This window comes from Motacilla alba, chromosome 6 (genome assembly GCF_015832195.1).
Source record: "Motacilla alba alba isolate MOTALB_02 chromosome 6, Motacilla_alba_V1.0_pri, whole genome shotgun sequence".
Classification (NCBI taxonomy): Eukaryota; Metazoa; Chordata; class Aves; order Passeriformes; family Motacillidae; genus Motacilla; species Motacilla alba.
The window spans coordinates 17,385,291-17,410,539 of NC_052021.1; the positions used below are offsets into that span (position 1 = coordinate 17,385,291).

The 25,249-nt window shown below is 48.2% G+C and overlaps 1 protein-coding gene across 1 annotated transcript; it reads right to left on the reverse strand.

Moving 5' to 3' along the window:
* Window positions 1-547: 547 nt before the first annotated feature.
* SCD (stearoyl-CoA desaturase) lies at window positions 548-21,572 on the reverse strand. Its single transcript, XM_038141004.1, has 6 exons — window positions 21,178-21,572; window positions 17,179-17,464; window positions 10,471-10,601; window positions 6,979-7,184; window positions 5,527-5,759; window positions 548-4,313 (listed from the first exon to the last, which is right to left on the reverse strand). Exons 1-6 carry the CDS (start codon window positions 21,202-21,204, stop codon window positions 4,114-4,116), a joined length of 1,083 nt encoding a protein of 360 aa, XP_037996932.1. The 5' UTR covers window positions 21,205-21,572; the 3' UTR covers window positions 548-4,113.
* Between the last annotated feature and the right edge of the window lie 3,677 nt (window positions 21,573-25,249).

Sequence of the window (25,249 nt, forward strand, 5' to 3'; positions counted from 1 at the left end):
AGCAAGCTGGTGCCATGTGGAGATGGCCTTACTCGCCAGTATGACCACAAGGCGTTTGGGTGGGGGTGCAGGGAAGCTACTGTCAATTAAAGGGATACTTGGTATGGAGATTTCCCCCTTTTCTTTTCACTTCCCTCCAGCTGCAGAAGGGGTGGGGACAAGCAGGGACACTCACTGCTGCATGAGGAAAATTCCCCTGCTGAGGCTGAGGAACCCGCCTGACGGGCGGTGGCTGCCGGTATTACGTGTTGTGCCGCATGTGTATCCGCCAGCCACAAGGCCCTGGCAAGGGGCCCCGGCTGGAATTAACCTGCAGTAACCCCAGGCACAGGGGCAGCCTCGGCGGGGTGTGCCTGCCTGGCCTGCGCTGGAGTATGAAAGCCATTATAATCCACTCATTCATGATGCTTAAAGAGCCAGAGGCGTTTTTCCCCTGGTTCTCTTGGAAGAGAGAAGGGTTTGGAAGCAGTAAGGCACAGCATTCCCGTCCTGATGGAATATCTCGTGCTTTACCAAGCCCTGCCCACCATGTCATCAGTCCAACAAGTTTTAAAGTAACATTTATCATTTTTATTATGAACAAATAAAATTTCAGATCAGCACAACCAGACGTCTGTTTCCATATTAGTAGAAATTATTTCAAAAAGGTTTGTTTTTTTTTCCAGTACACAAAACAGAGATACTACTATGCAGAAATCCCTAAGCTGTGAAAAATTGTATCCTACTCACATTTCAACAGTGACAGAGCTTAGACAATGTGCAGATTCAACTTTCCAATCCTTCCCTGAACACTCAACACTTAAGACTTCTGCTCTTCACAATACCAGCAGGGCTGGGAACGGTTTTGGAAAACAAACTAGTCCATGCTTCTGCCAGCAGCGGTGTGTGTGGTTCGTACTGTTCCTTCCTGTGCTCGGCTGGTCGGCAGCGAGCCTCACCCACACCTCTGGGAGGCAGGGTATAACGTCCTGTTACAGATAGGGAAACTGAGGCACAGAGTGTTTTTAAATGACTTTGTCCCAAATCACGCAGCGAGTGAGTTGGTGAGCTGGGAACGGGTCCCAGCTGCTTCAGCCATGAGGTCCCACTGCTGCTTTTTCTGCTTCCACCTTTCACAGACTCATTTAAGCTAAACATACAGACGATGCGTCCAGGACACAAACATGCCACCAAAAATATATATATATTTATAGGTATATATATATATATATATATATCTCAAACAAAGTTCTACTTAAAGTGTTCTATCTGTTTCTTAATCTAACAAAAATTCTAACTCAAATACATTCAAAATCACCTGCACCCACAGTTCAATGTAGGCAATTAAATAATTAAGAAACCCCTTGAATGTTCATGACTCAGAAAAAAAAAAAAAACGGCAAATAGCTGTCAATACTTCTATGTATATTAAAGAAAGATTTAAGGCACCCAGAGATATTTGCCAATCTACCTTTAAAGTGACTGGGCAAACACCAGGACTGTTTGGTTACTGCTCCTCAACTTCCACTCTCATTCCAGATTCTGGACCTGAATCAGCACTTGAAATTTGAAAGGAACCCTTGATGTCAAGCCCAGCTTCTCTGCTGAGAGGATGTGAAATACTGCTGCATTTCATAGCATGCATCTCTACTGTAGAGTATGTCACAGTACACCTTTAGGGCACCAGGAGCAAGGAAATCATTCTTCCCTTCTCCCCTCCCCTCACCCCTTTCAAATTACTGGCTGGAGCAAATTCATCCTCTCTGGGGACTTCCATGAGTTCAGAGGGGTTTACACTAGAGCAAAGTCAGCCCACAATTACAGAGCTAACAGTGTTTCTCTTTTTTTGCAGGTCTTTTTGGTTTTTTTTCAAATGGTAGGATACAGCTCTAGCCACAACTCCCTTTGCTCCAGCCAGCACCCAGGCAGTCAACAGCCTCAGAGCAGTAAGGACACTGTCTCCTGAAACCAGGAGCTCAAGGACTCTCTTCTCCATTTGTCCTTGTTCCTTTTGGCTGGAGACCACATCACTCCTAATGGCTCAAAAACTCAAAGGGTCCCATTGCTGAGCAAAAACAAGGTCATGGTGGTGGCAGGGAGGGGAAGGTGAGGAGACAGACTCATTTTCCGAGTAACAAGCTTGTTCTTGTTAAGGAGAACATCACAGAGCTATCCTGGCTCCTGGCGAGTTTCACTGCAGCAGGAGGAAGCAAAGCTGCCGACACTCGCTCCCGTGAAGCTTCCCTGGCTGCGACGTGGCAGAGCTGAGGTGAGGAAGTTGGCATCTGCACTGTCTCTGCCTTCCCTGGCCTGCCTGAATAAAGGAGACGCTGCAAACCCCACTCCAATATCACTTTGTTCCAGCTACCTCTTGTGCTTTCCTCCAGCTCCGATTGATGCATTGAAGCAACAAAAACAGTACTATTGCTACAACTAATAACAATAATAGTAATAAAATGAATAATAACTAGGAGAATTAAGGGGGAAAAAGCACGTTCAGCTCAGTGAGGGGCATGATGCCGTAACATCCAGAATGTAACCGACTGCCTGAATTCAAAATGGTCTCTGCAACTTGCAGGAAACAACACCCACACGGACTCTTTCCCCAGCGCCCTCCAGCTGCATGCCCACATCGGCTCAGTGATGTAACTGACCTTTCTGCAGGCTCAGCCGCCCTCGCTGCCTGTCTCACTGGCAAAGGAGCAAAGTGGTGAGATGGCTCGCCGAGGGGGCTGGGAGGCAAGCTAAGGGACTAACAAGGAGCTGGTTTTGCCTCTCCTTCCCACTTTCTCTGGGCAGCAGGGAATGGCAAACCAACACAGCAGACCCTGGGCAAGAAAGCACAGAGGTAGCTCACGCTGGTGGCAGTGTCTCACCTCGAGGTCTCAACTTCCTCGAGCCCCCTGTACCACCTGGCCCCACATTGATGTTTCTCAGGCACTTGTTGAGTGGAGCCCCCGAGGATGAAAATACCTGGTCCTGCAGACACCTTCACTCCTCCCTACACCTCCAGGTGCTCCCTTGTCCTGTCTCTGTGCTCAGCAAAGATGTGGATCTGCCTGCCACCCAGAAGGGACCCTGTTTTTCCAGCACATAAAGCAGCTTAGCTCAGAGGTGGAGCTTTGGTTTACATCCTTCTCCTCCTCTCCATTTTGGCAAAGTCCTATTTGCCAGCAAAAATCTCAGTGGTGGAGGTGAACAAAACTCACTATGGGCTGGTCCTGCCCCTTGGCAGCCAGTGGCACACCCTTCCATCTGTCCTCCTCCTCACTGTGGCTCTCTAAAACAGCTGTGGAGCTCAGAGTCATGCTCCGCCTTCAGTCCCTCATGGCACAGAGGGCAGTGCAAGGAGGGAGGCTGTGACACCAGAGGGAGTGCAAATTAAGGCCACCAGCACTCCCTCTCCCAGTGCCCACTGCTGTTACTGCATCCCCTGGCCAGTGGTAGACCTGGGGTTCTGAGAGAGTCTGGGCACTCCTCTCCCCAGCCAGAGTGGCTGCATGGTGAGGAGCAGTGGAGAACACTTCCCAAGAGACATCTTGGAAAGAAACAACTCTTCTTTCTGATGGCAAGAGCAAGGGATGGGGCTGCTTTTCCCAGGCAGAGCAGTTTAGCCATGTCATGTCCGTCAGCAGCCCTTGAGAAAAGAGAAGGGACAGTGGCAGAAACTTTGGGGGGAAGGTAGTGGGGAGAGGATCACTGACTTTGGCTCAACTCTCCATCTGGCTGGTTCAGGCTTCCCTTAACTACATAGTACATAGCCAACTGCAATGGGCCTCCCCAGGCCACTTCCTACCAGCTTCTCTTCCAGGTAGAGACTGGGAAAATGTAAAGCAGGAGACAGGTTAGAGAGGCTGGAGAGGAAAACAAAAAGGGAAGGGAGAGGAGGGAAAGAGTGGCCTTGTGTTATAACAGCAGACTCCTAGATCTTAAATACATCACGCAAAATGCAGCGTGGGACGGGGGCGTTAAAACTCATTATCATTATCTTAAGCAAACTGGTAGCATTATTCAGTAGTTAGTTAACAGAACATTAAACTTTTGTCCAGCGTGTCTGGAGGGGGTGAGAAGGGAGAAAGGGAGAAAAAAGGAGGAAGGAGAGGTGTGGATGTGTGTGTGAAATTGAGCAGGAACTCAGCCACTCTTGTGACTTCCATCTCCAGTCCGCATTTTCCGAGCCAGGATGACCTCCTTGGAGACCTTCTTGCGATCACTGGCCAGCCCCAGGAGGCACATGAGGTCAATGAAGGCTGTGGTTAAGTTGAAGCGCCAGCCAAACTCACTGGTGGAGTAGTCATAGGGGAAGGTGTGGTGGTAGTTGTGGAAGCCTTCTCCTGAAAAACATGACCAGGGAGAGGATGTTGCAGAGCTCTAGGAGATAGACCCTTTATCTTGACCCAAAGCACCATATTCTTGTAATGGGCTCTGGATTGAGTCCAGGTTCCTCTCTCCTCTCAGCCCAATTTCATCCTTCTGCAATGTACCCCATCTCATTTGGGCATGACCCAGCATGCCAGGGCTGAGACAATGACAATCACAGAGGATTTCTGGTGCTTTAGAGGAAAATAAGCATATGTCAAGGAACAGTGAAAGGCCCTGGTTCCCCAGCTGCACCAAAAAAACCAGAGGATTCCTAATAGTTTTCCTCTCCCACCACAAAAAATCTTCTAGTATTAATTCAGCTACCAGCTAGACCAGCAGCAAGCCTCCAACAAACCAGGCTAATCAATACTATTGTTGTACTAATGTCAAATCCAAAGGACATTTCCAGATGGGGAAAAAAGCACACACTAAGCAGACACTTTTACTAAGCAATCTACACCAGTCAGCCACTATCTGTTCTGGACACTGCCAACATTGGCTTCAGTTCTCACCCCTTCAAAGACACTGCCTCGACTCCTGCTCCTACCCCTGAACCTCTGTAGTTCAAATCCCTCTCTACTAACATTCCACAAGCAGATCCTTTGATGGTGGAAATCAGTGGAGCCCCACTGAGGTACAGTGGTGCAAAACAGATGAGGATTTAGGCAGGGGAAAACAGATGAGAGCATATGCTGATCCTGGGATGTACTTAACTAGATCTCCAAAATTTCAGTAAAAAACTTGAAAGCATCTATCTTGTCTTACCCTCAAGTACCCCCAAAATCACCAACTGTCCTGAGAACATGTCAAAATGTGAATCTGCTGGTTTTCAAGTTGACAAATCTCAGAGAGATATCCAGTGACAGCAGCACACGTTTTTCAGTCTAGTGAACGTGGCAGAGAGACCTCTGAACAGGGTAAATAAAATATTGCCATTGAGATAAGAAGGTGCTAAGTGTAGCAGAGTCCTTTCCAGCCTGGAAAGAGTCTGATGGGAGCTGATAACCCCACTGCCCTTATGTACTCACTGGCCAACACAGGAAACACCCTCAGATGCAAAGGCTGAAAGGTGCAGGGGAAATAGGGACACCTGATTGATAGAAATTCCTAGAAGCAGTTGCAGCCCCAAGAGGCAGTCCCTGTTCTACAGCCCCCCTGCAGCAAAGACACATATGTTGAACATACCTAGGGCCCCCAGGCTGACCAAGGGGTTCTCCCGTGGGTTGATGTTCTGGTCATACGGCCGGTTGCCAAACATGTGAGCAGCGCTGTTCACTAGCCAAGTGGCATTGAGCCCTATGGTGTAGCGCAGGATGGCCGGAATGAAGAAGCTGATGATGATGGATTCATCCCAGAAGTACCAGGGCACTACAGCTGGCAGTGTGAAGCACAGCAACACCACTGAAGGCTTGTAGTATCTGGAAAGGAAGGGACCGGGAGGAAGGTGTTCAGTGGCAGAGGCAGGACAGGAAGGACTGATTCAGTCCTCCATCTGAAGGACTCATGCTCAGCTACACAGGGAAAATCAAGTGCAGAAATGCCTCACTCCTGAGCCTTGTATCTTTTGCTCTGGATGTGCAGAAGCTATGCCTGGAGATTCCCAAGTCCTATCATCAGGCAAGAGACTCAGACTAAATCCTGCTCTCCTCACATCTGCACAAAGCAATACTCCTATCACCGTGGGGGTGAGTGAGAGTCCAGACACTCAGACACCCAGAAAAGCCGCTGCTTTTGGCTTTATCTGTCCTTTGCTTCTCAGCTACACTGGTCCCCATAAAGGCAACCCCATGCTTCCAGAGTCCCACAGATGGTCCTTTCTCTGGCTTTGGCCCGGTGCTGCAACTCCTCCTTGCAGACTTGGCTCTGCCTACAAATACACCCCGTCAACAAGTGCAAGCAAGTGGCACAGATGACCATGTGGGCTCTCTCACATTAGAAGAATGGGAATAGAGGAAGGTGAACCACTCTGATGACCCACAAGAAAAGTCAGTCTGGACTGTACTAGGAACTTCCTGACTTAGGCTGGTTACTGTATGGGTTAAGTCCCACATCCCTGCAGCCCGTGCAATAGGCTCACCTGCTCAGGGTCCTACTATAGCTCCAGATGGGTGAGAGATACCCTACCCAAGAGGCACCAGTGAATCAAGACTGTTCTTCCTAGTTACTGCCCCTCTCACATCTCCATTTTCAACCCTTCTCTCACCATCCTGTTTCCAGAAGACTGAGGGAAGAGGGGTACACACATGGCCTGGTAGGTGTACAATTTCCAAGGATGTCTCAGAGGCACCTGTGTGTGGGCTCTGGGCCAGCCAAAGCAGCAGCTGGGCTGTGGGGTGAGCAGGTGTGGAGGGGCTTTGTGGTGGGAAGCTCAGCCTGCTGCTGGCAAGATGCTGCAGAGTAGGCAGGCGAGAGAAGGGTGTGGGAGGGCTAGAGGTAGCACTGGATTCTAAACATTTCCCATTTCCATAGGAGAGGAACAGCTCATTTCTCACAGTTCATCTCACAGCAAAGCCTTGGGCATGCTGGAAGGTCGCATTTCTCCCATGATGCCCTCAATCCTCTCATATTCCATCGAAGCCATTTGAGTTCCCAGCCCATTTGTCTCTGCTCCATTCCCCATGGCTCCCCACTACTCACCTGCGCTGGAACATCACCACTTTGTCAGCCTTGATGTCACTCAGGTCCAGCTTCTGTCCCTTCTCGATGACATCGGGGTGCTTGCGCACGAGCAGCCAGCCGATGTGGGAGAAGAAGAAGCCCCGCATGGCGTTGTGTGGGTCTGCATCTGTTTCGGAGAACTTGTGATGGACACGGTGGTCCCGGACCCACTCGTAGATGTCATTCTGCAAGTCAGCAGGAGTGAAAACTTAGGGTCAGGGCTGGAGACGTTCCCTTCAAATTACAAAATGGCCTGAAATGCTTAAATACTTAAATCCTATTGACCTGAACTTGTATCAGTGGCATTATGTCTCATTAGGGTTTGGGGTTTCTGGACTTAAAACAGAGGTTGACTTTTGGCTGCACCTCCCCAATTTTTTGGGAAGCAGCTCCAGGGGTGCCTCCTTGCTGCTCTTTGATTGGCCAACTCTGGGCTGGGGGGGGAGGGCGTGCTGTGCCACACCCATGGCGCTGCAGGCTCTGATTGGTCAGCCTGTGCCCCGCCCCTGCAGCAGCCACTCTCATTGGCTGGCTGGTGCCTCCTCTCCTATGCTCGGCTCCTGTCCCATCCCTGTCCCCATCCCCATCCCTGCACAGTGCCAGCCGGGGCTGACCTGCCCCTTCCCTCTACCTGACATTTCCCATAGGTCACTCTGCCTTGCTTGTCCTGGGATTGCCTAATCAGATGTTTAACTTCGGTGGGAGCAAGGCTTTTTTAATTTTTTTTTTCCATTGGAAATCAAACAGTCTTAAAATTAAGGTCCCTTTTTAGAAGGAGAACAAACACACCATTTCAATGACATTTCTCAAAAATACCTCTCTTCATCCCCATTACTGTTCCATTTAAGCAGCAAAATCAATACTGTTTGGAAAATGTCAACGCTTTTATCATTTGTATTATGAAATGATTGCTTTGGCTGGTTTTAAGAATAGATTTTCATAAGCCTGTGATCATTTCTTTGTATCCAAATTTCCATGAGCTTAAAGCCATGTATTACACCATCCTAGAAAACATGAAATAGAGATCTAACCATGGCTCTATTACCTGTATTACACAAGAGGCTCCTTAATCTCCTGCATACCCAGGACTTTTCCTGAAAACACTTTGAAGATAGGGAAATGGCATAACCATCCCTATTTCCTGCCTTGAAAGACTAAGGGACTTGTCCACACAGGGAGCTTGTAACAGAGGCACAACTCCTCAAGTCCTTTTCAAGTATTGTAACCACTCCTCCTTTACCTGAGATAAAATGATTTACCTGCAGGCCATTCAAGAAGGCAATGAGAGACAGGGACCAGGGTTAAAGTGTTGTTTGTTTCCTAATAGTGGAAACTGCTGCCTTCCTTCCAACCAAACATCTCCAAGTATCAGCAACCCTTGCTGACTGTGGCCAGAGCTTGATCACTCAGTATTCCCCCAGAAGAGGGTGGCCCAGCTGCCCTCCCTATCTAAGTAAGCAGAGAAACTCAACCAGTACCTATGCTGGAAAAGTTTCACCAGTGACCCAAAGTCTCTTTCACATCCCAGACCCTACACAGCACCATGTAACATGAGAAAGCCCAGTCTGAAAGTTGACAGACAACTTCGGCTTGCACATATGGGAAGGTTTTCCCTGTCTTGCTGGAGGCAGGAGGCACAAATTTGGAAAGAGACCGTGTAATGCAGCTGGATCATGGTATGACTTCATCCACCACATCCTGTCTACAGACAAAATCAGGAGTCTCAAACCTGAAAAATCTGTATCTTGACCCAGACTTTAGCTCATTATCTTTTTTACAGGTCTTATTTTGGGCCCACCTCTAACTGCAACCCTGACTGAAAATCATGACTTTCTGAGAAGAGCAAGCAAAGCCAAGGAGAATGTCTTCTTCCTCGGCAGTTTCCAGCTACAGGCTGTAGCCATGAGACCTTCTGTTGTGCTGCAGCTGACAGGTCTTGCAGGTGGAAAAGCCTGTTAGAGGCAGAATTCACAAATTCTCTGAAATTACAAGTCACAGGTCTCTGAGCAACCAACAGGCATTTTCTGGAGGACCTAAGATAAGACAGTCCATAAACTTTCGTGATCTTAAAAGTTCCTGATCTCCTCTGCTGCCACTAATAGGAATAAGATAAATTCAACACAAATCTTCTCTTGATCTCACTGAAAGTAAGTACTAAAAAAAAAAATCCATGGAGAATAGTATCGAATTTTCAGTAAAACTTTGGATTAGTTCCTATTGAAGCTGAAATATCTGTCTGTCTCTCATCTTTGTCTATTCCTATCCCCTACAGCAATAGCTCAGCAAATTCTTTCCCCCTCTGCCCTATAACCCTGTGAAAGATGGTCTTTGTACAGGACTAGCTAATACACAGCAACCCATCCTGTTGCCTCGCTGAGTGCTGGACCACTGGCTGGTCCTCCCCTTCCTCATCAAAGATGGCTGTTTGGTACTATCACAGAAGAAGAAATTCAATGATGTTTTAAAAAGTCTTTCAAGGCTTAAAAAACCTTACTCTGTTTTGATTACATGTGAAAAAAAAGTAATATCCTCTGGAGAATTACTTAAGAGCACAGTACTGATACTCTTGTGTTCACCTTTTTATAGCAGAAAGTGCTGCATTCTGACACCTTCCTGAGTGCTTCCCACAGACAAGCAACCCTTCAGTACTGTTGGAGGATGGAGTGTTGTTAGCAGCAAGCCTGAGAGGATTTATTTTTCTGTGCCATAGCAATCTGGGTTTTCACTCTGACTTCTACAGATTTGCAGTTTTGTTTGTTTTGGGGACTGTGAAGTACTCTCACAGTAGTTAGGCAATATCCTGAGGTTAGGGCCCTTTGAGAGGTGAAGCAATCTCCCAGGGTGCTTAACAGTGCTTGCAGTCACTTGTGCCACTCTGAATGGTCCCAACCCTTCTCTCCTTAAAATATCACTGACCTGGGACAACTCTCTGGAAGCCAGTGGAGTGATTTGTAACATGATTAGTCCTAAATATCACTCTTCTGAACAAGAGAAACATTCCCTAAATCTCAACAAGTTCTTGGTCTTTATGAATACATCCTGTAGAATTCTACATCCTTGGCTTTGCAGATGTCTTCTCCTTTATCAGCCACACAGCAAAAGGAGAGTGAGGCAACACCAGGAGAACACTTAACACTTCCACACCTCTTTCATGGGACCTGGTGCAAGCACAGGGAGACCACACCTTAAGAGAAAGGTACATTCCTGCTTCAGAGAGATTTCTTACCCCTGGTTTCGGCCTGTTGTCCTCTCAACACTGGGTTTGTCTCAGAGTCAACCTCTGATGGGACAAGGTAAAGACAACGAGACAGACTCTAGCACTGCAGTGTTAGATGGAAAGGGCCGTCTTTTTCCTAACAAGAGGTAGTAGGAGAGAGGAACCTCTTCATCAGATTGTGTCCCATATCTGAGACAGGGATTCATGGGAACACTTCCTTCTGAGGACCAGTGGCACACTGAGGAAGTGCTTACCTGGAAGGCCATGGAGTTGGCAATAGTCAGGAAGATGCGCAGGGGCAGTGTGGCTTTGTAGGAGCGATGACTCCAGAGGCGGTGAGATCCAGCTGTGATCCCCAGAGCACTCACCACGAAACACAGAAGAGCTACAAAGGAAAAGAAGGTGTTTGAGCAATTGGAGCAAAGCTTCAGGCAGAGTAACACAAAGGTGGGCCTTCCCCCAAAGCTGTATAATCAAGAGAGGAATCCATGGAGAGCAGACTGGGGCAATAAAACTCAATGTGAGATTGCCCAAGCTACCACAGGCCTCCTAGGCAATGTGGGACAAATCAATTCAGTTCTTCATCTCTAACAAGGAAGGAGGCTCCCCCTTAGAAGACTCACAAGGGTTGGTTCTTCAGCATTATGCCATCTGTCATAGTGCAGAGTAGTCAAAATTGTATAAACTGGCTGCTTTCATAAAGCACTGTGGTAAAAGCCCTGCAGTCCACCAGGGAACAGCTTCTCCCTTTCCTTCCACCCTGAATAAGCCAGGCTCTTGATTTCCTATCTCACCAATCCCCACTAAATCTCTTTTGCTTATTTTCACACAGTGATGGTAGGTAATCTTAGCATTCTTGAGGGGGACAACTCAAGCCCAGGGTTAGGCTTTTCTTCTGCTCCCTTTCTCAGCAGAAGCTGGCTAAAAAAAGATCTAACCCATCCTCCCACTGAAGCCTGGGCTTCACCTTCAGCTCTAGCACTGGTTTAAAATCTCCCAAGAGGCTACTGTTCCTAGGGTCTTTTTGATCCCTCCCTCTGCTGAACTCCTGCATCTTTCATGTAAGGAAACCCTAGGCTAATGATTCATTGCAAATTTGCCCATGACAGAGGCAGATGTTGCTGGGCCCCTCTGAGCTTTGAGGCTGCTTCATGTGTTCCCTCTTCACGCAGGGCAAAAGGAATTCCTTGCCCCTTTGGCATCTAGTGAAAAACCACATCCCTCTCCCAATACATCATGAGTTCATATTTGCCCTGGTTTGTGTGCCTGTTTGCCCTCCTGGGAATTCTGGAAATTAACCTCAGCTCCAGCATCTGATCCTAAAACTGAAATAGAGAAAAGATCCCAAGAGTTTCATAGCAGCATTACACTAGGAAAGTAGGGTAAGAAGAAAATTGGTTCTGCAAATTAACTCTTCCTCTAGAAAGAAGGGTCAGGAAGTTTGGCAGAAAGAGAACATTCAACAGCTGGTTTGCTTTGCAAGCTCAGACACAAAGAGGGAAGGGTGCACACCTGTGAACGGGTCAACTGATCCACCTCTAGTCCTCTGGGGGAAGCAATGCCTTCTTACCAATCCCCCAGGGCAAACTTTCCTGGTATAAATTTGCACATTTCAGCCAATTGTATCAATCATGAAAAGAGTTCCTTATTCCTTCATGTAAGTCCATGGACAGGAATTGCTGGTAGTATGCTTGATGTTCAGCCATTCAGTCCAGCCAAATGGCTCTAATCAAGTTTATCTTGAATCCAGAAAACCAGATACTCTGACAGAAACTTGTCTGGAATCAGACCTGAGACCTGTGCCAGGCATGGCCTGGTTCTTTAATTCAAAATAATACAGGCTTTATTTCCAGTCATCTCCTGCTTTGTCTTCCTTCTGTCACCTCCTTTTTGTTTTTCCACATTCCCAGCCTCTTATCCTCTAAAAGCCTGTCTTGGCTGATTTAACATCATCTTCTGGCCCCTTAAACTTGCATGAACCCTTCTCACTTCCATCCCACTGCACAAGAGTGACCTTCCCTGTCTGTTGATCTGACCGGATTCCCCATCTTCATCTTCTCCCTTGGTTCCCCTGCCTGCTGCTGAATGCAGCACAAGCCTTGGACCAGCACAACTCTGCCTTGTGTCTCCCAGCACCTTGGCAGTGTTTCAGAAGAGCCAAGCATGCAAATACAGCAGGATCCAGCCTTTGCAAGAGACAACGGAGCTGAACAAAGCTCACCAAGCTTTCCAACACAGACAATTATACAGACAATTCTTAGAATTTGCCCATGGATATCCCTGTTGGGAAAAGATGACACCAGCAGCAATGACATTATCAGCAAGCACAGGGAATCACAAAAGAGATGTGATGGGGACACCAACAGACTCCAAACCCAGACAATCCAGTATCTGTTTTTGCGTATCCTTTCCTGGAAGCTTTTGTAAAAAATTTGGAAAAGTACCCACTGCTTTTGGGTGCCCCAGCAAAGAACAGACTCAGCCTCCATCTAAAGCCCATGAACCTCAGCAGCTCATGCTGACTTCTCTTGGACTCGCATCCCAGGTCACTACAATGGCCATAACTCTCTAATCCTGTGCTGCCTGGCCTCATGCCCGTATACAGAAGCTGTAGTTTATCTAAGGGGCCGACACTTTCTGTGGGAAAGCAACTGATTCTCAGTCTCTATGCATTCATGGCACCAGCCCCACAGAAAGCCAAACCCTACCTGGAGACAATTAGATCCATCAGCCATATCTAAGAGTTTATGTCACAGTGACAGGATATGCACAATGATTGAAATCCTTCTGGAATACAGAAGAATCCAGCAACCTTATGATTCAGAGAGTTCACCCTCACAAATGATGATCATTGCATAGTCAGGGAATCAGCATCTCACAGGGAAGAAGAAAAACTCCTCCAAGATCATCCACTAAGAATTCAATTGGAAAGAGAGTAGAGAAGGTGAAACAAAGTAGCACAGATTTTCACACCTGCCCTGTGATGCTGCCCCAAACTGAAGGATTTAGGGACTCCATCAGCTGAGGATTCAAAGTCATCTTCCATGCTGTGCTTTGAACCACACAAGATTCAAAAGATTTGCAACTCACAGGTGATATTCCCAGTGACCCATTCAAATGGAATACAAAGAATTATGACCATTGGCAGTAATAAGCACTCAATGCTCCAAAAATTAAACAGAAAACATTCCGCATTCAGTCATAGCTATGACTCATTAGGCTTTACCTCTTTAGGGCCCAGATTCAGACCCAAGCTATGATGAGAAACCAGGAATGTGCTGAAAGCATTGCCACCTGCAGTGAACACCAAGGATGTTTACATGTAAAGAGGTGCTCCTGATCCAACAGGTGTCCTCAGGCTTTTGCTCAGTGCAGGACTGTTCCCTCCTTGCTGCCCAGTCCCTGTTAGCCAGGTAAGTCCTGTGACTCTCAGGAGAAAGATACCAGGGGCAATGAAATTTACAGGCTGCATAAAGGGAACAGTGTTTAGGAGGAGCAATAGGATCTGCTGTCACTGAAACCTAACTTCCCTGCCACACTCAGAGAAGCACACCACCTGCTACTTAAGCCTGGAGGGAACACTAAGTGGTAAGGTATTGCCAGCTGTAGTCTTGATGGGAAAGTAAAAACAACCACTGTAAACACTTTGCTGGTCATATCTCTAGGGGTAGTATTGGCTGAGATTTTCTGACTGTCAGAATTGCCTAAATTACCCAGCAAGGTTCACCTTGGTCCAAAGATAATACAGCAACAACAAAATACAGTATCTACCCATGCTTCTAGAGCCTCTGGCACTGCAGGGAACTGAGGTGTTGACAGAGCACCATGTCGAGAGGAACCATTCCTCTTTACAGACACTGCTGTTGAGGCCAACAGGAGCTAACACAATTACTGTCACTCTGCTGCATCCAAGGGCTAAAAGGACTACCCACAAATCATGTTTCCAGCGAGGACATCTTGTCTTTTTAGACTCAGTCTCTGTACCATTTGGCAAATGACGTAAAATATGCCCATGATCCTTGAAAAAACTAAGCAAGACTTTGAGAAGTGCAGTGGAGAAGACAATAAATAAAAGGGGAGCTGACTAGAAAGCCAGTGCTGGACAGGCTCGGAGAGCTCTTGTGATGGTGAGCTCTCACCTGATCAACAACCCGAGCTCATTCTGGGAAGCTCTGTACCAGAAAGAGATCAGGGGATACAATGCACACAGCAATGCAGAACAGCAAACAATGATGAAGGCAGGGCTGGGGAGCTTGAGAGACAAAGAGGAATCAGCACATAGAGAAATGAAAACAAAAGAGGACAGTCACCAATATAACTGGTTTCAAAGGGACAGGAACATCAAGGAGACGGTGGCCTGGATGAAGTGGGTACAAGCAATGGATAAATTATAGAAGGTAGATGAGCTACCAGGCCCCACAGCTGTCTGCAACACAACAGACAACACCTGGGACCATGCTAATTTTATATTATATATACACAACCTAAGGAAGAAATTATCTGAAAAACAAAGAAAGAAACAAGCAAAAATTCCATCAGCTCCAGAACTACCACTGCTAGAGCTGGGCTGCCATGAGCCAATGGTGTAGTGCCAGGGGCAACCCAAGTCTCTGCTGCACTATCCTTGTGTGTACCATGTGAACTGTAGTCCTCTCCTTGCTACCAGAGGGTGATGGGAAAAAACAGCAAGTCACTGATATGACAGGTGCCTTGTATATGCCAAATAAAGGTATGAGCTGAGAAAAGGGCAATGCAAGGAGCAAGAAGCCTTGTGCTGAGAAGGCAGACATGTGGAGGATCAGAGTATTCCAGTTCCGGTGAGTGCTGGAGAAGAATGGACTATAAGGGAACTGTAACTTGGCTGTAAGGTGCCACGAACAGTGGTCCTTTCCCAGAACAGGAGTGTAGGACAGGGAGCTTGTGGAGCTATTCCAGCTTTGGTAAGGCCAGATAGATCTTCAGCCAGTCCAGAACAGTGCAGTTCCCCCAAACATCATGTCCTTCTCCCATTCCCAGAACACATCACTCCAGAATCCACCACGGAATCTTGCAGTGCCTCACAGTGGCAGGAGAGCAACTGGCACTTCACATCAGAGTTGACAGAGCAAGGAGAGCAGGAAAGATTGACATCAGATAAAAAGCAAAGCAGATTCCTGGGAGGTGCCATGAGATGCTATACAGACATCCTAAAGAGGTGCATGGTTGCAAAGACACTGCCTCAGAGACCATTTTGGGGTAGGGTGGGGTTCAGCAAAATGCAAAACAGCATTAACTTTCTGGATAAAGATGATCAAGCCCCCTTAGGTATCTCAAGGGCACTCAAAGGAGAAGGGCTGGATGGATTTGGAAATCATGGAGCATATCAGCAGCTTGAAATGAAATCAGTAAATTCAACTCACTTTTTTTCCTTCTCCTTGCCCCAACATCCTGAGGTTACCTGACTGGAATTGGAGGACCCAGGCTGTCAGCTCAGTGAGTGAGAGAAGCCAGCAGTCTTTGCTTAGCCTCCAGCCCAGGGATGGGACACACAGAACAGGACCAAGAGCCCTGAAATGCTCCCCCAACATCATGCTGAGGCTGCATGTTCTGCCCAGCTCTGACAGGCCAGGGGAATGTACAGCCTGTCAGGTTTTCACAAGGGAAAGGCCCAGCAAAGTCTTCTTTCACAACATCACCCTGAAAGGCCACGCTGGCTGCACAAGGGAACACATCAAGGCCTCTGCTTTTGCAGATGCTGTAGCCATTCTCTGGCTGTTGCCTGCACTTAAGTTCATCCCCCAGACCTCTGCCTGTGAGAGGCTGATAAGGTTACAGAGGAAGAGTCAGCCTGGCCATCCAGGAAGCCATCTCCTTCCCGGTTCAGCGGTGATACTTGTTGCACACAGCCAGCAGGAAGACAGACTTTGAGAGAGTGATAGACCAGGTGGATCGCCCCAGGGCCCATCCATAGCCGGGCTGACTAGGAAGCAGGAGCACTACTGAACCCAAAAGCCACCCCCGCAGACCTCAATCTAGGCAGCTGCTTTTTGTTTCAGGATGTTCTGTTTCACAGGGAGGCAGGGGCTGGATGCAATCTCTCGACCTCCCTACTGGGAGCCATTTGGTTTCTGGACTCCTCCAGGGGTCCACACAAAGGCTCCTGGAAAGCAAAGCTCTCCTGCAGAGTGGGCCCTGGGCCCAGCTGTCTTTCAAGCAGTCAGAGGAGAAGTTTGGTTCCTACCCAGGGTAAGATCTCTGAGAAAGCAGAGCTTTGCCTAGCTACCTTCTGCTGGGTTGTGCTTTCCACTGGAATTTGCTGCCTGGAGAGATGCTTATTTATTTTCTCAAAGTCGTCAGGCTTAGTTCCGGGACGACAGCGGCTAATCTGTGCTTTTTTAAGAATGATAGAAGAGCTGAGCTTCAGACTTAATTCTTGACTTTTATCTTCAGCACAACTGTATTTTGTCTCTTTTCCCTCATACACACATTGAGGCTCTGTGGGATTTACATTTCCCTGGTAAGGACAGGAATGGTTCTCATGTCTGGGCAGCAGTCTCATGCCAAGCAGTGCTCTGTACCTTGCCTCCTCAAAAACCCACGAAGGTGCTTTTGCTAGCATCTTTCTTACTAACTTTCTGGCACTGTCACAGTACTCTATCACACAGTTTTTGTGCTTCACCCCAGAAGAAGCTACACATTCAGGATATTTCCAATCCTAAAGCCTGTGAATCAAGTTTGTTCTTTGAGCAGACAAGCCAAATCCCTGCCAAATCTTTCCCTCTCGTGTATGACCTTATAAGAGACACTAGCAAGTCCTTCCACAGCTTGCTACAAATCTGGCTGAAGAGCTGCTTCTAGAAGCCCCCTGCTTCTTTCTCTCTCATCCCCAAGTCTGTGGGCCTGGAGGGAAAAAAACCCCAAACCCCACCCAACAGATTTGGGGGTTGCAGATGCCAAGAAACAGATAAGAGAAATGTGCTTACCCCAGGCCAGTGTCTGGATCTTTGCAGAAGGTATCAGCGTCAGCGCAAACAGGGCCCCTAGGTGCAGCAGGCTCATGAGGATGATATTCCTCCAGACGTATCGCAGCGGGGGCTTGGGGCCCTCTTTCTCCTGGTAGGTCTCATCAAAGATATCGTCTATCATGCCCCGGTCTCCTGCCAAGTCCTCATGATTGAGTAAGTCCTTCTCCATGACGGCATTTCCATTCCTGGTCACCCGGGAGGTGACTGTGCCACCAGCAGTGGTGCTGGAGGTGGAGGAGAACTCCTTGAAGAGGTAGCAATGGATATTTTCAAGAAAGGAAAGAAGGGAAAACAAAATAAGAAGTTGGTGGTTATCAATTCAAGAAATAGAAACACATGCATCTAGGCTGGCAGTGTAAAGATTCACAGCCTGTAGTTTCCCTGGAAGGCTCTATTCTTTCAGCTGAGCCCTTGGCACAAAGAAAAGCCTGCTCTGGCCACATGGAGTCATGGCCTGAGAGGATGGGGACATGATCTTTCTGGAGAGGAGGTGAATGGTAGGTAGGGTGCCAAAAGTAAAGAAAAATACTTGAAAGCCAGTCTCTTTTCCACCAGTGGCTTTGGTGAGACCGTTTGCAGACTGCAAGGATTTTTATTTTCGTTCAGTTTGATTAGTGGATGTTTTTAGGTGGGTTTGTTGTCTAGGCTTGTGCACAAGTGGACAACAATAAAGGAAATCTTGTGAATGAACAAAGAGGTGGGAAAGAAATAAGGTCTGAAACACAGTTTTATAATAAATCAATGGGCTAATTCTGAAATCCTACTTATTTGTCATCCCACCTGGGATCACAGGGGAACATCAGGAAGATCCACAGAGGGATTACTCTGGGGTGCCTCCTTATCTTGCCTGCCTCTCCTTCCAAGATGGGATGTGGCAAGACCAACATGCTTGAAGATCAGTGGATGGAGGCAATCAGGTGAGGTACTTCTAGTTAGAACTGCAGCTACTTATCCTGCGCCTGCTGCTAAGACTCTTATCCCTCTCTCATTTCCCACCCACAGGCAAACTGAGGCAAGGGAAGACAATCCTCTGATCTATGGCCACCAGCATGTAGAGAGGAAGTTTTAAGCGGCAAAGTTGGCTCCGCTTGGCTCCTGGCTCCCTTCTGTAACTGTGACACAACATTCCCTCAGAACATGCTTGTTTGCCCTGGCTGAGTGACAGCCTGCCCGATCAGGCATGCATGACAAAAGGAGCAGGCAGGACTGACCCTAATGAGACAGGTCACTGAAGCCTGAATCACCGATTTCCATCTCCATCCAGACAGCCTGTGCTTGCTGGTACTCGCAGCCCTTTGTCAGCCCCAAGCGCCCCAAGTGCCCGACGCGGCCAACCCCGGGGGTGGCAAGCATATGGGCTGCAAGTGGTGTGTCCCACACACATCACCCCATCCCCTGCCCCCTGGGACACATCCAGACTGCTGCCTCCGTGGGTGAAGGGGCACTAAAGGTCAGCCAGCAGGAACAGGAGAGCTGACACTGCGGGAGGGAGCACGGTCAAGCTGGGAAAACTCCTTTCCCAATAGAAATCTCTCCTGAATTAGCAGCAGATTCCCACTCAGGTGTTCAGGTTTTATAAAAGACCACCATCCTGCCATGGCCTAGTTTCTTGAGGGAGGCATTAAAATCAGGCCAGGCAGCTTACGTGGCCACCCCAACTCCTCCCTTTCCCAAGGGTTGAAACTAGAGGGTTACAGACATACCTTCCGATGGGGAGGAGCTGGCAAGGCTGACAGATTCCCCACATTTGGGAAGTAAAATGATCTCTACAGAGGAGCGCTTTTAATTTTTCCTTGGGGAATCAAAGGTTTGAAAGGAAAAAAACTGGACACAAAGTATCCTGCTGCCTTCACTGCACGCAGGCAAGCTGCTGAGCTTGGGACTGGCTCTTCTGCATCCTGGCTATAGGCTGTCTCTGCCTGCTTTCCTAGTTAATGTTCTGAGGATATGATACTCTCATCTGCTAGAGAATTTAGAGGTATTCCCCACACCAAAAGAGCCATGAAAAATGGCTTCTAATCCAGAGATTAGGCAAGGAGAAGTCCTGCCTGTTCCCAAGTGTTAGATATTCTCATCTAGCATTTTGGCAGAAAGGTACAATTTTCTTTCTTGGCTGCAAGACAATCTACCAAAAAGACCCAAGACTTGTCTATGCAGGAAAAATTCCCAGCAGTGATTGGTGGTATAATTAGACAGGTAACACACCCCATATGGACATGCTGTTTCCAGAGTAAGAATGTGGGGCTGGAGTTGCATTTTTCTCCTCCAAGATAGTTTATGTCACTGTCAAAGTTACACAGGGGCAGAGGAGGAGGAGGAGGAGGGAAAGTGTAAAGAAAACAGCAGAGAGGAAAAAATCTCTTCTGGAGTTGTAGTAGCCACATGAGGAATTTTACCAGCATACCTATGCTGCTGGAATTACACTGATATAATCAGGCTGGTCATTTCTCACATGTAAACTAACCTCGAACAAAAGGGCTATAAAGTAGCTGTGAAACAGCTCCACCATTACAGACTTGGTGAGAGGAGCATGGGGGGAAGAGGGAGGGAGGGAGGTAGAAATGGGGGAAATGAGGAAAGAAAGAGGATTTTTATCCCCTTATGACCATAGTGGCTCCTACCGAGGAAAATGGGATGGAGATTGATCTGGAGTCTAGGGCTGAGTGAGGGAAGAGGCCAGCTAAATAATTTTCATTAGCTTTCCCTTATTTCTGAATGACTTTGCAGCTCTCATCTGCAGAACAGATGTGTTTCCCCACCTACACCCCCACCTCCCCAGCACTGAACATGCCATAGGTGATCCTGGCATCCAGCCAGCTTATACAACCAACTGCAGCTCAAAGGCTCCTGCACCGGGCACAGTGTATGGGCCCCAGGGCACTGAATCTCGGGTCCGGTATATTTGAATATGCCCAGCATGACCCAGGGACAGGATTCTTTCCAGTTTCCAGGATATGACCCAAAATACATGCCAAAACCATGAAACATGGCTTGAACACACTGCCTTTGACATCTATTTTGGGAGAGGAGAAAAGTAAAGTTCTTTACATCACAGATTCCCTGGAAGGTCATGGCACCTGCACAAAAGCACCAAGGGAGACCCTGGATGCTGGTGACATGAAAAGAGCAGGGGTGTGATTTACATCCACTTCTAGGCATTGGCAGAGGGGGGAAGGATGAGAAGGTGAGAGCACAAACACTAGAATCAAGCGCCTGCCTCCTCCCCTTGGGCAAAGGGTGGCTGCCAGAAGGGTCAAAAATAAAAATTAAAATCTTTAAAAATCCAACAGCTCCGCATGTCTTACTGAAGTCAGGTTATTATTCAGACCTTCTTATGCCAAAAATGGGCAGTCTCCCTATTGTATGCTTGCTGGGCTCAAGCAATGCAGACACAGTCATTCATTTCATCTGGGCAGCCGGCTTTCACCTTGCGTCTGTCCTAGAGACGCTTCCTGCTGCAGTATCTGGTTTTAAAACACTGCGAGTAAAACCCCTTTCTTATCAAAAATAAAATGAATTAAGAATTTTTTTTAAATCCCAGTCTGAGTATTATCAAAAAACTTATGACTTCTTGGCACAAATGATCTTCTTGAATAGTCCTTCATACTATTCAAGCACCCAGCATGTTTCGATGGGTGTTTTCAAAATAACGCTGTATTTTATGCTCGAAGATCACCTCAAAGGCGGATGTCTCCGCTTCATCCGTGGGCTCCCCACCAGGCTCGGGTGATGTTTTAAGTTACCACTGAACCCCTTCGCCTCACCGGCTGCGAAGCGGCGCGGAGAGGACACAGGCACGCACGTGTGAATACGTGTGTGTGTGCACGCACAGACACGCGTGGATGCCCGCACCTTCTTCCCCAGCACAGCAGCAGCGCAGCGCCGTCGGAGCCGCGGACATGAAGGAGGAAGGGGCGAGGGGAAGACAAAGCACCCGCACCCCGGGGCCCCGCTTACCTCCTCTTGCAGCAAGTGCGCAGGCATGGGGCGGCCCTGTCTCTGCTCCTCGGCGGCGGTACGCGGGCGCGCAGGTTCCCGGCTCCGGCGAGAGGCTGGCTCTGGTCGGCTCCTCGCTCGGCGAGCTCTGCGGCTCGCGGAGGCGGGTGCGGAGGTATTTAAGGGGGGCTGCTTGCTCGGAAGCTGGCGGGGCCGGGCTCTGCGCGCCCCGGCCTCCCGGTGACCCCCTGCCCGCGGCTGGGATGCGCGGGGTCAGCGCGGAGGGCGGCGAATCGCGGCGGGGGCCCGGCTCTCGACGTAGCCGGGGGGAGAGGCGGGGCGGAGCGGGCAGGGGGGCGGGAGGAAGGAAGGATGCTGAGGAAGAGGAGGATGACGAGGGCCAGGCTCTCTCATGATGCCTGGCTGCTTTTTTCTTTTTTTTTTCCTTCCTTTTTTTTTTTTTTTTCCCCCTCCCTCCCCCTTGCGAGCTGATTGGTTGCGGGAAATTTGGTGCCACCTCGGCTTGCCCTCGCCATTGGCTGCCCGCAATCTGCTGTTCGCTCCCCGCGGCGCGCACCCTGAGCGCCCCGCTGCGCGCACTGCTCCGCGCACGGTCCCGCGCCCGCCGGGGCGCGCCGGGGCTGCTGCGGTCCCCCCAGAGCCCTTCCGCCGCCGCGAGGGCTGCCCCTCACGAAATAAGGGGTTCCGGAGGGGTGAGGGATGTCAGGGAGCCCCGTCCCCCTTCCCCAGCTGGATGTGGGTTGCGGCGGGGGAAGAAGGGGATTCAGCGTGAAACATCTGCTCTGTACTGGGGATCTGTCTGGGGCGCAATCTGCACGTGTATGCGTGTATAGAAACCACACATTTCTGCAAAGAAAAGCGCCCCACAACGTACATCCAGATAAGCATGTATGTCTGTGTAAATGTTCATCACGATATGCGCAAATAGTTTGGAAACTGTTGGCTGTAACATTTTAAAAAGAATCCTGTCTGTTGTCCCCAGAAAACAGTGCCTTCAGCAGAGGATGGAAAGAAAAAGTAGTAGCTCAGTTTACTATTTGCTATTTGCATCAGCTATTTTCCTTAACAACCTTCCTGCTAGCCGGTAATGCCAGCAATATCCAGCATCTATCCAAAATCCAAGATCTGTCCGAAATTCAAACTCTATCCCACAGAGACCTTCACCAGTAAAAGTGAAAACCAGGGTCCTTACAAATCAAACCTTTTCGGTGGCAGAGCCCGGAGGCAGCTCTCCTAACTCCACCGTGTGGTCACCGTGCCAGGCACCTCGGTCATTTAGCACCAAGGCTTAGGGTGCCCTAATGCCATCACCCTGGCCAGGACCTCTTGTAGCTCCTTCCCCTACTCAATAGTGTGTCCCGTGTTCAGTTTCTGTCCCCTGCTGACACATGACATGAGTCACTTTGGGAGTGGAGCAGGGACGGGAAAAACCAAAAGTGTGCCCATATCCTCTGACATATATTCTGTCTGGAGCTCTCCTGCAGTGATGGAGCTGACCACACGAGGTGCGGACAGACAACCAAGATCAGAGTCCATCCCTGGGCTGATCCTGCTCAGACATATCGTGGCTTATTCAGTGGCAGCCGTCAAAAGTGAGTTGCATTGTAATCACTGGAAGGGAAAAGTGACAATGAAAAATAAAAGTAGCCCATTGGTTCTCCAGATTTAGAGGTGTCCAGCAAATGGGAAAATATATCCCTGCTTTTTCATTTCACGATGATGGATGAAGAGGTCTGTGAGGAGTATGTGTTTAAATTTGATATTAGGATCTTGAGTCATGCCTACCTTTTGAGACACAGTATTTAAACAGAGAGCCCAAATCAGAAGATGTTCCTGGATGGTGAAAGCGGACATGACTCAGGGAGGGACTTTCAACTGTCTATTTTAAGACTCTCCACTAAATGTTTTGTTAACAACACTGAAGAGAAATTATGTTTGAATTAAAGATTCTACCTATTTTCTATGTGAGTGCTGAAAGAACTACAAACTGAGCTGAAAACTACCCCAAGGACACCTGACTCCTGCTATTTCCAGGAAAGAAAACCAGAAAATAAATAAATTTCAAAAAAAGAAGATGGAACTTGATGATTTTAAAGAGGTACTCTCCAGCTCATAACAGATGGAGAAAATAATCTTAATATCATGAACCAGGGGCAGACCTAGAATTGCTTCTGGTGGGTGGCAGTGAGACTTGGAGAATTCAAGGTTTTCAGTTTTGCAGATACTCAGACCCACCAGAGCCCTTTCCTTTTCCACAGGTTTCTTTCCTCAGACATGGAGTATAACTATGAGGCATTATACAGGGCAGCTAGACTTTTGCCGTCTAAAATCAACAACACGTTTGGCTGCTCCCTCACAACATGAATAAGTTTTCTGCATATTCCCCTGCCCAGTTAGTCTGGGGGGTGACCGTCACAATTTTTTTGTTGCATAGAGAGAAAGATGGATCTTGACCATCACTGGGGCTGTGCTCACCTGGCAGGTTTCAAGTGTTCTGTGCCAGGGGCAGTCCTGAGAAACGCCCTGCACAGCTTGGCCAACTTCTCCAGCTGCCATTTTCATCACCTTTGAAACACGTTAATGCTCCTGAATGTGTCCACAAGGTTCAGGCATTGACACCTTGGTGAGGAAGTGGAGAGTGTGCAGAGAGGTTTGCTTTTCCAGTGCTTGGACTGCCACAGATCTGGCCTTGCTGTCGAAAAGCTTTTTGGCCCTATGTGGGCTGGAGGCTTGGCCATGCTGTGCCAGCCAGGCTCCCTCCTGTGGAGAGCTGCTGGCCATGCCAGTGGCCTGCACCCTGCACACCCCTGGCCCTACCACCCGGCCCTGCCCATCTGAGTCCCAGCTGCAGACTTTGGTCTCAGCTCTGTTGCTCAAAGGCTTGAGACAAAAGGGGGATCACTGGGCAGCCCAGGTGGGAAAACAGAAATGTTTATATAAGCACAGCAATACAGCTAAAATCAGGCTTTTCCCACTCTAGTTTGTATCTCTCCAGACAGGTTTTTCCCTCTTTCCAGGGAGAACTTCCCAGCTGAGCCCTCAGCAGAATTACATTTCTCGTGGTGTACACCAACACTGCTTCACAAAGATTTGGCTTCAGCCACTGTCCTCAGGAAACTGATTCAATTTTTCTGCATCTGGTGACTGCTGCCCAGGGTCATAGTCTTTCATAAAAGAGCTGATGCAATGCCAGGGCCATGGTGCATGGCAGCAATGAGCAGAGCCGTGCCATGGGCAGCACAGGCCATGAACTTCAGCACTGGATTTCTTTAGAAATACATGGTCTAATGTAAGGCTGTTTCCACCTTCCTAGGACCTCCCCACAGATTCATGACTCAGCTGAGGTACTGGGCTAGTGAAAAATTCTTGCAGAATTCTTTTTGTCAGAGGGTCTCACATTTTTTCATCAAGACTGGGGACAACGAGGCACAAACCAGCAGTGAGGTTTGCCACAAGACAGTATCAGTGAGCAGACACTTTAAGAGAAAGAACTGTCACATTCCTGTCCTGGGATGCACTAACCACCCTGGTTTTGCTACCACAGTGCCAGAATGCAGATAAAAACATCAAAACTAAGCTAAAGTTATTTGACTATAACACATTAACACATTCCTTCCTAGTCTCCCCCTGCCCCCTCCCCCCCCCCCCAAAAAAAAAAAGCTTTTCCATTTAGCAGTAAGTTTTGCAAGGGGATTTCATCTATTTCTTCTGGTGTTGACATCTTGGAAATTTTATTGGATCTCCTCAGTTACCCCCCCAAAACTGTTGAAAAAGCCATGTACACAGAAATGCTTGCTGCAAGGTTTGTTTAATGTTGTTTATTTATCTTCTTTAACAACATTCCCTGTCTCCCACTTTGTCTTCTATTTCACAGCTGGAAGTTGAAACAAGAAGAGGGGACTCAAGTAATGAGGGAATAAGCTGAAAACTGGGGAAAGAAATGAACTCTATGCCAAAAATAAAGGCTTGCAAAAATCAGTTTCCTGAAGAAGTATGAAGCAATTCCAGCTTTAGAGCTTTTTCTGGAGATAGGAGAATCATGCTGTGGGTGTGGGTGCCATGGGTACTCCAT

Bases quoted from the DNA above. Each gene is read 5' to 3' on its own strand.
- SCD (XM_038141004.1), bottom strand. From the start codon at position 21,204: ATGCCTGCGCACTTGCTGCAAGAGGAG. The intron at 10,602-17,178 runs GTAAGCACATTT...TTTCCTTTGTAG, and splicing joins GATCCAGACACTGGCCTGGG to CTCTTCTGTGTTTCGTGGTG. The intron at 5,760-6,978 runs GTGAGTAGTGGG...CTTCCTTTCCAG, and splicing joins GTGGTGATGTTCCAGCGCAG to ATACTACAAGCCTTCAGTGG.